The sequence below is a fragment of the Pelobates fuscus genome, chromosome 5, assembly GCF_036172605.1.
Source record: "Pelobates fuscus isolate aPelFus1 chromosome 5, aPelFus1.pri, whole genome shotgun sequence".
NCBI classification, from domain to species: Eukaryota; Metazoa; Chordata; class Amphibia; order Anura; family Pelobatidae; genus Pelobates; species Pelobates fuscus.
In genome coordinates, this window is record NC_086321.1 from 275,321,916 (window position 1) to 275,336,021 (window position 14,106).

At 33.5% G+C, this 14,106-nt stretch overlaps 1 protein-coding gene across 3 annotated transcripts in view; it reads left to right on the forward strand.

The window, feature by feature from the left end:
• The window catches only part of PAX5 (paired box 5), a 239,464-nt gene extending 232,995 nt beyond the window's left edge, over nt 1–6,469 (forward strand). For all 3 annotated transcript variants that reach the window (XM_063457270.1, XM_063457272.1, XM_063457273.1), the window contains 2 exons: nt 573–659; nt 5,760–6,469. In XM_063457270.1, the coding sequence (XP_063313340.1) occupies nt 573–659; nt 5,760–5,833 (161 nt within the window). In that variant the 3' untranslated portion in view covers nt 5,834–6,469. The remainder of the gene's footprint in view (nt 1–572; nt 660–5,759) is intronic.
• The last annotated feature ends 7,637 nt before the right edge of the window (nt 6,470–14,106 follow it).

Genomic DNA, 14,106 nt, shown 5'->3' on the forward strand with positions numbered 1-14,106 from the left:
AATGTCTATCCATTTTTAAATACATAAAGGGAATTTAAATACATAAAGGGAATCGACACAGTAAAGGAGGAGACTATATTTAAAAGAAGAAAAATTACCACAACAAGAGAGACAAAGGTTTAGAAAAAATATTTGGAAGTATTACTTTACTGAGAGGGTAGTGGATGCATTGAATAGCCTTCCAGCTGAAGGGGTAGAGGTTAACACAGATAAGGCCAGGAACTAATGAAAGTATTTTGAAAATTGGGCAGACTAGATGGGCCAAATGGTTACCTGCCATCACATTCTATGTTTCTATGTTTCATTTAATTCTGGTTGGCAAAGATCAATGAAGTAGTTGGAAGAAAGGATAGTTACCCAGCAGTAGTAGAACTACAATGCCTATGAGGCTTTCCAGTAAAAATCTGTAATCTTTCTTAAGACACGATACTCTGTAAAACGTTTGTTCTTTACAGTCACAGCAGAGTGTATGTTGAAATATGAGTGTATGTTGAAATATTTATGTAATTTGATGTGTAAATTGTAACATTTTGATATTATATATGTATATATTTTGTCCCTTTTATGTGTAGGAAGTGACTTCTCTGGGAGCCCATACAGCCATCCTCAATACTCTTCATATAACGATTCTTGGAGATTCCCCAATCCTGGTTTACTAGGTGAGTCTTATCTAGCTTACAAGTATTATCTAGTATTGTTTCTGTCTCACCGGAGGGGAAATGTGAGACTCTTCATTTCACCTACCACTATTCATACCTGTAAATTGATAATACATCTAGTTGAGTACATCTTTTAACAGCTACCATTAGTTGATAAAAAAAAATACACCATTATATCTTTCTCTCCAAGTACAAATATATCCAATGTATGGACTGTTTAGCCAACTAACACTAAAATTCCTGACCATAATCTTAAAATTCCTAAACCTAACCCCTAACCTTACCATTACCAACTCTTACCCTAACTCTAAAATGTTTAAATTTAAAATTCCTAAAACCTAACTCTAGTTAATTTTTTGGGGGATCCTGACCTAGATTCAAAGTAACTAAAATATGCTAGGTATAGAAAGTTCCAAACTGGTCCACCTCAAAATGGCAAGGTTTAAATTGTTTATCTTCCCACAAAGAGATAAAACATATCAATGGGCATCATTGCAAATATGTTATATAATACATATCTAAATGTATTCCCATCCAGTTTTTATTTAAAAAAGGCAATCCATGCCAGTGATGTATGCAAATATTTATACAACGGATATGGATCTCTGTAGGCTTAGTTGCCTTGTTTTCTCTGGAACTGTTTTGAGGCATCACCACGTGGCCGACCGGTCAAAACTTAATTTGAATGGCGTTCCCGAACCACCAAAGGGATCTGAGTGATATCTTGGCAAAGTGTGCGCTCAGATTCAAGCTATTTGGTGATGTGACTTCCCAGGTGTTCTGAAGTTATTAAAATTGATTATTGGGGTGTTTTTAAATATTGTAGACTTTTCTGTGCCTGAGAGATAATTAAGTTATGGCTTTTTTCTCATGCAATTATCACTCAGGCACAGAGGATCCTGGGAAGAAAAGCCCTGTAATTGTGACTAAGAAACCCCATGGTAGGGACAATGTATAAAAGCCGTGTATGGCAGGACTAAAACCAATTATGCTCCCAGAACTGTGTGTCATCCAATTGCTGGGGAGGAAGTGGGCTATTTACTTGGCTAGTTCTTGTTCCTGGGTTCCTGAATTCCTGATCATAGCAGAGGGAGAGTCCTGGTCAGGACTAAGGCTCTGCTACAACTTCCCCCTCGATAAATGTGAATAAAAAAATATACTGTCTCCCATCGTATACCTTCTAGTTATTAGATGCCATTAAGTTCATATTTTAGATTCATTATTCATTCTAATAACATTAGGGTAATGTTGCTATCAGTTGGTGTAATGTTGAGAAGTACATTATAAAATAATTAGATTGTTTAATGTTGACAAGCTTTATTGAAATAGATAATATAATATGAAAATTAATTATATCATGGAATCACTGAAACAACTATAATATTTGCCATGGGATTCACTGCAGTGTCACGTCAAGGTAATGGTGGTCTTTAGAATATATCCCACTACCTCTGCTTCTTTAACATGAGCTAAATTAAATGAACTAATTGACAAAAAAAAAACAAAAAAACAATAAAACACCAACCCCTGGGAATAGAAACATTTAATTCCATTGATACAATTATGGACATTATTAGTTTTTCTATAACGTATTGATATAAGGCAATTGGATTTTTTTGCCCAAATGGTCTATAATGGTATCTATAAATTCTGTTTTCCTTGGGTTGTTGGCATTCTATTTTTAATATCCCAAACCTCTTTGATATTGTTCACAACCTACGGAGACATATGCTATTAATGCTTATTTATGGGATATTGTCATATGCTATATGTCCATATAATAGTTTTTGGAAAATATACAAACACTGCTTCATGAAAGAAGCAGCATATTGTGTTTTTAAGCGCACTTTGACCTTTGACCATATCTTGTCACGTGAGTCTTTGTTGTTAAGTCATTTCCAAGACTTATCAATGTAAAAGACACAAAACACCTTTAACACCACTGTCAAAATTAGTCCACTTTGACTTTGCATAAAATAATTAGGAATTTTCTGCATAATTTGCACAAGTCAGATAAGTAGAAATTCCAATTAATTGTCACTTCTCAAATATATTGTTATTGCCCAAGAGGTTTTGTGATTTCCTGAAGACTAAACTCTCTGACCTAGCTTACATAAATAATTTTTGTTTCTTTCCATAATTTTTTTTTATGTAAATGATATACCCAAAATGTGCAGTTTAATATAAATAAAGAAAACTAAAGTGCAAATATATAGATCTATATATAGATAGAATTAAAATGAACGGAAAAATATATTTCATATGCTTCTGATACATACTGGTTTTGATTTACTGAAGTGTAAAATATACTTTGATTTAATGCGATGTTCTTTTAGGAAACACGTACCCGTCTTGTAAATTGGGAGTGATTTGGAGCTGTAGTACAGACATAGACTATAGGACATTTTTTAACACACACATGCTGAAATCAGATAATGGCAACTATTGTCTAATGAAGAAAAATGACTCAATTTCATGCTGGTTTGTTCTAATAACTTCTTCACCATTCCCCTTCATTACGTTCCAACTTGATATTCATCATTAAGGGTTGTATTTGATACACTGTTCCTGTTTCTTTTATATATTTATTTACTGAATTCAATTTATGTGTGCAAATGCTACCGACAGGAAATACAAGATATCACATGTGTATGTTATACATTATACGTAATGTATTATTCTGGAAAGAAAATTATTTGTTTTTAAAAAAAAAAGTCCCCCCACCTGCTGTGACTGTTCAACACTTAAAAAATCTGTTCAAACCCAATGATTGCTTTTCCAAAATGCAATATAAAGTCCAATGCAGTGTTTTCTCTGGTCCTAATTTGGGCTTTTAAAACCACAATCACATTATTTATTAATAAAACCTTAAAATTCAGCATCCACTGGTGATATGTGGACTGCAGTTTAAGAACTACTGAAGTCTACTGAAGTCATTCTCAAATCATACATGTGAGTAATTAATTTTCAAGCATCAAAACATTTATTGAACAGTAGTAAAGAACTAATTCGTCTCATTGTCAATTACTGCTCACATATTGAAATAACAGAGAGGTTTTTATGTTACCTCCTAGAATAAATTTTTATTTAAAAAAATATTCTTTAGGCAGTAGTTTAGCAACAGTTTGCCCATTACCTGGGTCCCCGCCAGACTCCGATGCTCCCTAGTTGTCCAGTGATGTGGTTCTGGCTTCTATAGAGCCACATAAGCAGGAAGCCGCAGCGGTCGTCATTTATTGGCAGAGAGCATCAGCTTACCACTTTTAGCCAATGACTGTGCAAAAGAATTCATGCACAAAACTCACATTAACTAGCCCAAATTCTAGTTCCGGACTGGCTGGTGACATCCCATGATGCTGCCAGAGGTGGAGTTGCATCCCAGGCTGCAGAGGGGTAAAAGTCTGTATAGTGCAGCTTTTTAAAGCGGCACGCTACACATCGAATTTGTAGTAAATTCTGAAAAGAAATACACTATAGTGCAGATTTTCCTTATTAATGAAATAGTATTTTACAAGTACATATGTGTGGGGGTTACACTCACATGTACCAGAGCCCTATTAACCCTGGCTCTGGGTGAGAAATGATCTTCTTTGAGAGGGAATAACTCCCACACCGCTCAGGCAGCCAGACTGTGGATTCCAATAGTGGCAATCTTTTTAAGATAGTAGTGCTTACATCCAGCATTGGCGGGCATACACAAGTAGTGATCCCACATTCAAGCAGATCGCGGCAAAACACGCCGACTTTTAGATTTACTTCTGGGTTTTGCCAAGTGCCCAGTCTAAGCTGCGACTCCCAATGACGTTTAAGTGACACATTTTTACCCGCCTCTTTTCCTCCGGGCTTCATCAGGTTGTTTGGATAGCAAATGTACTTGGTATCCTTCATAATGTGAGGGATTTACTATACAAGATGTGTTGAGATTGCAACTGATTTGGAAAATAGTGGAAGGATATCAGTTTTAGGAAAATCTCCTAAACAAATTCCACTTCTGCTATTTTAGACAATTTTTATTGTCAATACAACATAACACAGCCCATTTAGTAGGATATTATGTCCACTACAGTATTGAATCGCCAAAACTCTGAGTTTTACTCTAAAAGGAAAGAAAATACTATTGAAAGAAATAAAAGACTGGTATTTTAAACAGTGCTACGCTTTTCTGTATATCTTCCTAAATTATATTAATTTGCAAATTAACATTATACATATACAACAACACAGTTAAAAAAACGCAAAAACTAAAAAAGAAATGTGCCCCAGTTACAGCAGTTCTGAAAGATTATAATTTTAGAATTAGCTCTCACTAATATTACACACATTCTATACATTTTTGCTTTAATTTTCTCAAGGATGTATGCCAATAGTTGTTACCAATAACAATGATTAAAAAGAATGTCTCAAAGTATTTTAAAAATAAATATGATTTTGAACTTGACCCAGTTTTTGATACCATCATTAAATATTTGTAAAAGTCAAATTTGAAAGCTAATACAAATGCTTGTTATGTTTTTAAAGAGTAGTTATGTATTGGATATTGGTAAAGTATGTATGTTGACTTATTAACCGTGAAACATTGGGTGTAGTAATATCTGTTAACCATGTGTGTACAAAACTGATATGTTTACAGCAAAATGCGTCAGTCATGGGAGCTAGAATCAATGGCTAATGCACCATCTGTAGAACCCATTGAAATCTTGAATTGAAAATTCAATCCCAACTATAGATACATTAATCTTTCATGCAATGAGTACTATTTCATTGGCCAATAATTTTTACAACACAGGACATAATTAAAAGTAAACACATTTTCAATTAGAATACAAGAATAACATTTCTGATTCAAACCTGATTACTGTATGGGAGGAGGGAAAATGGGCATACCAGTTTCAATTCCCGTGCAGTGATGTAGAGGGACATTAGCAAACTTTGCTACAGAAATTTGAGTCTCTGCTGTATGAACTTAAGTTCTAGCCAAAAGGGGAGCAGGAAAGTGGGGCTTTATGGACTTAATATGGCCGAATACTCAATATATTTTGTTAATATTGTTTAATTTCACCTACAATGTTCTAAATGTTCTTGCTTACTTCTTTCTTATAGGTTCTCCATATTATTATAGTGCTGCCCGTGGAGCTGCGCCCCCTGCCACTGCCACCGCATATGACCGCCACTGACATAATACGACGAACACTTAAGCACTTAATTATACATATATCTTTTGCGGAAATCATACAACAATAAAAAAACAACATTAATGAAATGTTTGAACATGAAAATATGAAATATGTCAGATTGGCAAAATGAATATTTCTTCTTCGACATCTTTTTTTCTATCATGCAAGATCAACTAATTTCAAGCTCTGGACAGTGTTGTTCTTTTGACAATGTCATCGCAATGTTCATTATGAAGCCTGAAAATAAAATGGTGAAAATGTGACCTTGGTTATCCTGGGACAAATGAAAAACAGATAACCAATACACTTGATTATGTTGTACTTATTATACTTCTTATTCTGGCTTTGATCTTCTTGGTCGAAAGAGGTCTAACCTACGCATAGAGGCCCCATTGTAAATTATATGCTTCTTTGTGATACTTATGAAAGTGTTTTAGCATAAACAGCAACATGGTAAATGTTTGTAATTCAGAATGCTTACAGCACACTATCTTTTATAAAATGCTGCACTGATTCATGGAATTCAGTAAGCTTTAACCAACCGTTAAACCAGGTTACATTTCTTATGGCAACAATTTGGGCAGATGTTAATGTCTGTTTGTGTGTGTGTGTGTGCATATGTGTGTGAAAGTCATTCAGTCCTATCCATTGATTTTAGATTCCATAAATAGGTTGTTCGATAACTAAATATATATTTTGTTTTTATAAACAAAAATTTTAAAAATCTGTTCTGTTCTGTCACTTTCACACCAAGCACACAACTGAAAAAAATGTCACACATTTTTATTGCATCAGATCTAACTTTATGTGGGGGAAAATATATTTTTTAACAAATTAACAAAGTAACGGCAAAGGATGGATTTCTAAAATATCATTCTTTTACTGTAGATTCTGATAAATTCAACGATAAGCCCTGGATCACCCAAAAAATACAAGATAAGGCAAAATATAAAGTATACTCAAAAGAGTGAAAAATGATATATAGCTTATTTTAATACAATATTAATTTATGTTGTTATTAACATATTCCATTACTGTGATCGCGAATAGTTTTGTTCTTTGTTAGTAGGAGTATTTGAGTGCAAATGTTCCTGAACCCTTTCCGCTCTTGAATAATATCATCATATGAAGGTACCAAGGCGTTTCATTATGCAACTATGCCTGAGAAATCTGCAGTATGGGATTTTTGTTCCATTTAGAGTATATTACAAAATCACTTTGTAAATGCTGCCACCACTTGCATTGTGCAACGGTGCCTAGTTTTGTAAATGAATTCTCAAATAGAGACAAATGCCATACAATGCATCTACTTAGCTAACATATAAGGTCAAATCCCTCTGCTCGTCACTATTTATTTTTTAGATAAAATGCAGCGTGGAATGTGTTTAAATGGATTACTTATTTTTTATGGTGTTCTTTCCCATAAAGACTGTGGAAAAGACCCATGAGATATTTGATATTTGAATCAGAGATAGCCTGTTTCGTTTAAAGTAGCTAACATAACACTGCTTTCAATGTATTGCGTTAAAGTAACAATTCACACTATATCTATTACGCAATTTTTCAAATTTCATTTTTAAATATGAACAAATTAATTGTTAAAAAGTGAACATTTCTTTTAAAATACGACGTACTCAGAATCAAAACTATATCGTAATTCACGGCAAATGGAGCATTCTTTCAGCTTAATTACAAAATGATCATGCATTTCTAAATTCAAATCTAGGAAGAACATCGAGAGAAAATCCAAAGAAGGAAAGATCTTAGAATCATTTAAAGTGTTTAGTTAACAAAGTCAAACAAAGCTTATTAACTGCAAATTGGCAATGGCAATATTTAACTTTATATATTTAAACATGAATTACATAAACGTACAAAATCCAGGAGACACAATATGCAATACAACCTGGCGTTGTATTTGTGCATACAGGATCTAACAAACTATTTCATCCCATTAAAAAAAAAAAAAAAAAAATACATTAATAAGCAGAATTTTGATCTATATGAGGATGTAGTAATTCAAATTTGAGAAATAAAGTCAATTTGCATGTCTGTTAGTTGGTTAAGCCACAGATACATAACTGAGTAAGAGGTGGAACCCTGTAATTATTATTGTAGACCTAATGCGTTTTCTAACCATAAAGTAGTGCACAATTATCTTTGAAAGACTTGCGATGGCATAATTAAACAACTTTATTATAAAATATAAACTGTCATAGATGGCCTAAGTTGAAGGGCATTTAAAAGTAGATTTTATATTTAAGCAAACGTCAAACACTATTGGTTTAAAACATTTGGGAGATGCCAATGATTCATCGTCTTCATACCTATTAATTGCGATGGAATATAATTCATTGTAATAATATTGATGATAATTAAATGAGAAGGTTAAACACGTAAGACTCTACTCTATGTGAATGGTTCATTACTGAAAATGTTTTTTATTGGAATTATATCATCGAATGAAAAAGCATTATAGGTGCTACATTGCATTTTTAATTTTGATCTTCACCTTTTAATTTGCAGAGCACATTACAGTGTGTTCAACAATACCTGTGTAATTGGTACATTTTGTTAGCTATAGGTAGATGTAGTTGTTACTCATTTTTTAATCAAGACAGAATTCAATTCTATCTTTTTACAAACATTTAATGGGGATCTATTGCATCCCGGGATTTTTAATATTACGTTTACTTAGCCCCTATATTTAAAAATCAAATATGTGCCTGTGAGGTCTGAAAAAGAAAATTAAATGTCGAAATCTACATCATTGTACTTTACTCACATAATATGTAATATGTAGTGGAGGAGAAACAGAAAGAATATTTCTGTTTCTTTCACCTCCTATGCAATGTGTGCACTGATTATTGCAAAATCTCAATTGCTAAATCTTTAATACATATATAAAAAAGGTACATCATATGAAAAGAAAATATCAACACAAGGTATAGATGAATATCAATGCTTTAATTATTAGTGTCATTCCCATAAACGTGATTGCTCCCCTGTAATATGCAGTATTTGGGCTAGTATCTAAAAATAGATTACCAATAGATATCGGCTGAGTTCCAATTATTTAAGTTTTAATAAAGCATCATATATTTATACCACACAGAAAATTGCATCTGACCTGATATTAAACATTTTTGTGCTAGAATGATGATGAGAAAATATATATTGAAAATTTAGGATATTTAATATATAATTGGCATAAATGCTTTCCATTGCCCTGATATGTTAATTCCTGATATTTTTATATGATAATATGTCTGCTAATACTACAGTCTAGGGAGTTTAATTTGCTTAATATAGCCAAAATTTGATATGGTACTGAGTGCTTTTTACAAGTGCTTTTTGAATTCAGTATTCTCTAAGCAACTTTAAGTACTTAAAAGTTTAGTCCCCACATGCTTCAATGAGAACTTGACTTTAAAATGGAGTTCTACTTTAAAAATTAAGTTGCACTTGAGTTAGCCTTTGATTTAATTCAAGTTGGTGGCAAGATCCACAAAGACAAGCTAATTTGGGGAGTTGTTTTTTTTTATGTCCACTTACCAAGTTGTTTAACCCCTTAAGGACCAAACTTCTGGAATAAAAGGGAATCATGACATGTCACACATGTCATGTGTCCTTAAGGGGTTAAACACCTGAGCAATCCAAAGTTTGAATCAGGGATATTTTCATGAACCTAAGAAGTAAGCAATTTTGGATTATCAAAACTTTAGCCCACATCATCTAACATGACTTTTATTGCTATGTTTTATTCCAATTTTTATGAAGCATGCCACGAGCATGGTTATAATATTACAAACACATTTTGCTCTGGCTTGTGTCATACACTTATCTCACTAAATATTACTCACTTTTAGATAACTTATATGTTAATTCTTAAAAGTTGACATATTTCATTGTAAAAATCACAATGTCAAAACATTTTTGAAAGGATTTATTAAAATGACCCTAGACTCATTGTGCACATAAGGATATTTCCAGCATATGGCTATCATTCAGTTTTGCATTTATTTTAATTTTGTGAAATCCAATAGTGCATTGTTCATTTATTCTTGGTTGCTTGTGTATAAACTTCAAACAGTGTCAACGCATTTTGCATCAAGAATGAGTTTGCCAAAATACGACAAGATTTATTACAATGGGGTAAGGTGACCTAGGGCCCGCAGTACATGTGCAGATACTACCACATTAATTTGTTTTGTTTTAATTAGTAGGTGAATTGGAAACTGCTGTTAATTTGTGGAAACTAAAATTGTTTACTGAGTTTTGTTAACTCATTTTACTCATATTGAGATTTAATGTAGCCTGGTTTTCACATTCTAGTGGCCTTGTACATTTGTAAAATATGAAAAACAAGCTGCATTACAACACTGGATTTCCTTTTTTGAAAAAAAAAAGTGAAATGGAGCCTTTTACATCTGATAAGTACACATAGAGTATCTGCCAAAGTTTGTGATGGCTGTAAAATGAAAGCTTACTTATAAAAAACAAACAAAAAACAACATGAAACTTTTGAAAAAATGCCTTTGAAAATTGGGATGTAATTATCCCCTACACAGATACAAAATGCTTCTTAAAATGTATGTTTTGTATTTTTTTTTTGTAGAATATTTTACTTGAAATATTGGTGTTTCATTTCTAAGTGCTGTGTTTTGCTTTTGTGTGTAATATCTGAATGTAATTTCTGCAGTGCCAATTTGCCAAAGATGTTTTACATTTTTTCTGTTTATTTTTTCTTAAGGATTGGAATGGCCAGTATTTTTGTTTACCAGGTTTTCTCTGTCAGTAAATTTGTGAACTTATTCTAAGTTATATGGTTGACTGCAAACTTTTAATTTTAATTTTATTTTTTTAGATTAGTTGAAGAAACATGCAATAAGATTGGCGTAGATTCAATATCTGTGTGTCTTTCCATTGGAGTGACTGTTACTTGTGAACAATTGAATTTATGTAATCTTTATGTGAGATAATTATTTGTAAATATTTATCATAATTTTATTGGTTCGAAAAATAAAAGTAATTTTTTAAGTTCACAAATGCGTACATTTAAAAAAAAAAAAATATATATAAATGTTGACTTCAATGTAGCAATTACCACTTAAATCCAGCAATGCATTTTGATTGAACATGGCAGAAAAAGATTTGAGAGAGTGAGTGAATAAAAAGAATTAAGAGTGAATACTTGACTAGAGTGAAAAGTATATAGAAGAGAGTTAAAAATCTCACATCATTCCTGCAGTGGAGTCAAAACAAATACAACTTCGCCATATTTATCATTATCATTATCAATGTTCCAGTGTAATGTATGCAGATGTTCATATGGTCCTAAGGCATGGTGAAAATAAGATTTTTACACATTGAAATAATATGACATACTCCAACTGATGAAAAAGAAAAATGTGTTAAAAGATGGTTGACACTCCTTTAGATTACTAGAAAAGAAAGGTGGTTATCAGAAATTAGAACACTATGATGACCAAAGAAATTAAGCGAAATCATATACATTCAATAAATCTACAAGCATTTTCATATCTAACGCAACACATGAGAAGATATCTATATATATTTCCTGCGTTTATCCTTGCTATATTGTAACAAACTGAGCAACCTCATCCCTTCTTTTGTAGCAATACAGTTGTCAGGATTAGAGTATGATCCAGCACGTAGAATTGTGTAACACAGAGGACTGATAGGTAACGTATACCGGACCTTAGAATGGCCGGACTAACGTACAAAAGAATAGTCAGGAATAGCCGAGGTCAAGGGAAATGGAAAGAGACACAACAATAAGAAAAAGCCAGGAGTCAGGGATGTCAGAAAACAGGGAAGTCAAAAACAATGCCAAAGTCAAATAACCAGAATTACCAGAATCAATAACGCGCTCTCGGACAACCACAAGGGAAACCACGACAGGGCACTGAGCAGGATGAGAACTGGGCCTAAATACCCCTCCCCTAGATCTGATTGGTTGTAACCGGCCTTTGACCCCAAAGCAGTTACCAGGTTCCCTTTTGCATAATTGCTGTTCAGCATTAACCCTTCTGTGGATTTGGTTGCTGCTCGGCACAACTTTTCCTGTGTGGACAGTAAATGTCATTAACCACATTTTTATAAGCGGATGAATACGTGACAACAGTACAGTGTATTTGCTGCTGCACTGACTTTTATATGAGTGTTGAAATAGGTATTGATTTATTTTCAATATCTACTACATGCTTGTTCAAATGTACAAGTTTTTAAAAGTTAAAAAATATATATTATTATATATTTTTTATATATACAGTGGTACCTCGGTTTACGAATTTAATGCGTTCTCCGGGACGTTTTTTATTTACCGAAACGTGGTTTCCCATAGGAATGCATTGAAAACCAATGAATCCATTCCGGAGGTCAGAAAAAAGTAAAAATGGGCTGGCATGGAAACCAACCCACAATGCAGAACACACAGTAAAAGGAATGCAATCGATGAAGCACAGCTCCCTACCTTTCCACCACTTGAGAAATGCCCCCAAAAAGTTCCAAAAAGTCCCAAAACCGCTGCAAAAAATTTCCAGAATGGCACCAAAACTCGATGCAAAAACCGCTCCATCACCTTCACACTCGACGCCATGTGCTACCCATAGACTCCAGCATGCACGGGGGCAATGCATCCTGGGGAAACATGCTTTGTATTGCGAAAAAAAATTGTAAACAAAGGCATTATTTTTAATGGATTTGTAAACCAAAAATTTGGTTAAAATTATGTGAAAATTATATTAACTGAGGCGTTTGTAAACCGAGGTACCACTGTATATATATATATGAGCCAGGGCTCGAGTCCTGCAGGAACTCTTTGACAAAAAAGGTAGTGAGTGTTTCATCCAGTGAAAAATTTCTACTTTAGTACAATGCATATTTGAATAAAAAAGGTTTTCCTTGGAATATTTACTCTAGTGAATAACTCTGCTAGTGTTGGTTTACTAATTTGTTTTTAGCATTTCCATTCTTCATTCAATTGTGCCAGAAGATGAGTTTACATTTGGAGAAATTGAAGGTAAAATGGGGCAGACAAGAAGAGAGAAGAAAAGAGAGGAGACATTCATGGTTCAAAATGGCACACATACATACAAAGAAAGAGTACATATTTGCACATAAATCAACTAATGAATATTGAAGCAAAAATAAACATTGGAGATTCTATAGGTGTTCTATGACCAGTTAGGAAGTATAGGTACACCAAGAACATAATATACATTAAAGTACTGTAAACTGTTTGATATAATCAAATATCAAAAATCAAATCTTATAAAGTTAAGGAGTTCCAAAAAAGAAAGACCTTATTCCTCTGGACAAAAGTAATTGTCACGTAGCATTAAAATCAATGTACAATACATATGTAGCCAATGTGTTCTCCCGATGTGGGATGATATTAGCTCCTATCAGGTTTACAAAATGTTCTAGCCCAATTGTGACAGAACAGCATGGAGTGCATGACTGAAAAAAATAACAATAGTCTAGACAAATGGTGCAATCAGGTGAGTCATATTAGGTCAGCTGGAGACCATAGATTACTTGTTGAATAAGCTTAAAGCATCAGCAGTGGATCCCACTATGCAATGGAGCATAGTAAGGTCATCATCTTGACATGGCTAAAGTGCTAAGTTTATAAGCCAAAAATCTGTCAACTTTGAAGTGCCTCAATCTTGGAAATATGTGAAGTCACAGGTTGGAAAAGAGTAAAAAAAATGAGCTTTCATTGAGGGTTCTTGTCACTGCTATAGATCACTGATGGTTTTCCACTACCTTCACCTGGAACTTTCCTCTGTAGAGGACAGGGCTATCATGAAGAAATTGTGATAAGAGTTAAACAATGTCCCCTTTGGAACAGACACAAATTAGTCTGCAAGAGTTGCAATTCAAGGACCAGGCATTCCATTACTTCAACTATCTTGCCATGCCTCCACTTTCACAAAACGTCCTCCTTACTGCAAGGTAACCAGTGTAGTTCAACCAAAGAATGATGACTATGAACTGAGCTACTGACCGGACTCTCACACTCACAGCCAATCACTGTTCTCTAATTATCTGTAAATTATTGCAAAGCCATGGGAAGGGTGACAAATAACAAGTTGCTCGGCACTAGTTTCTTATTGGCTGAGCTGGTAACATTCCCGGAATACTTCTAATAAGGAAGCTGCTTTGTGACTTGAATTGACTTAGACTAGACTCGAGAAATCTGTAAAACCTTATGTTTTTCCCTAAAATAATGAGAATTAATGAAA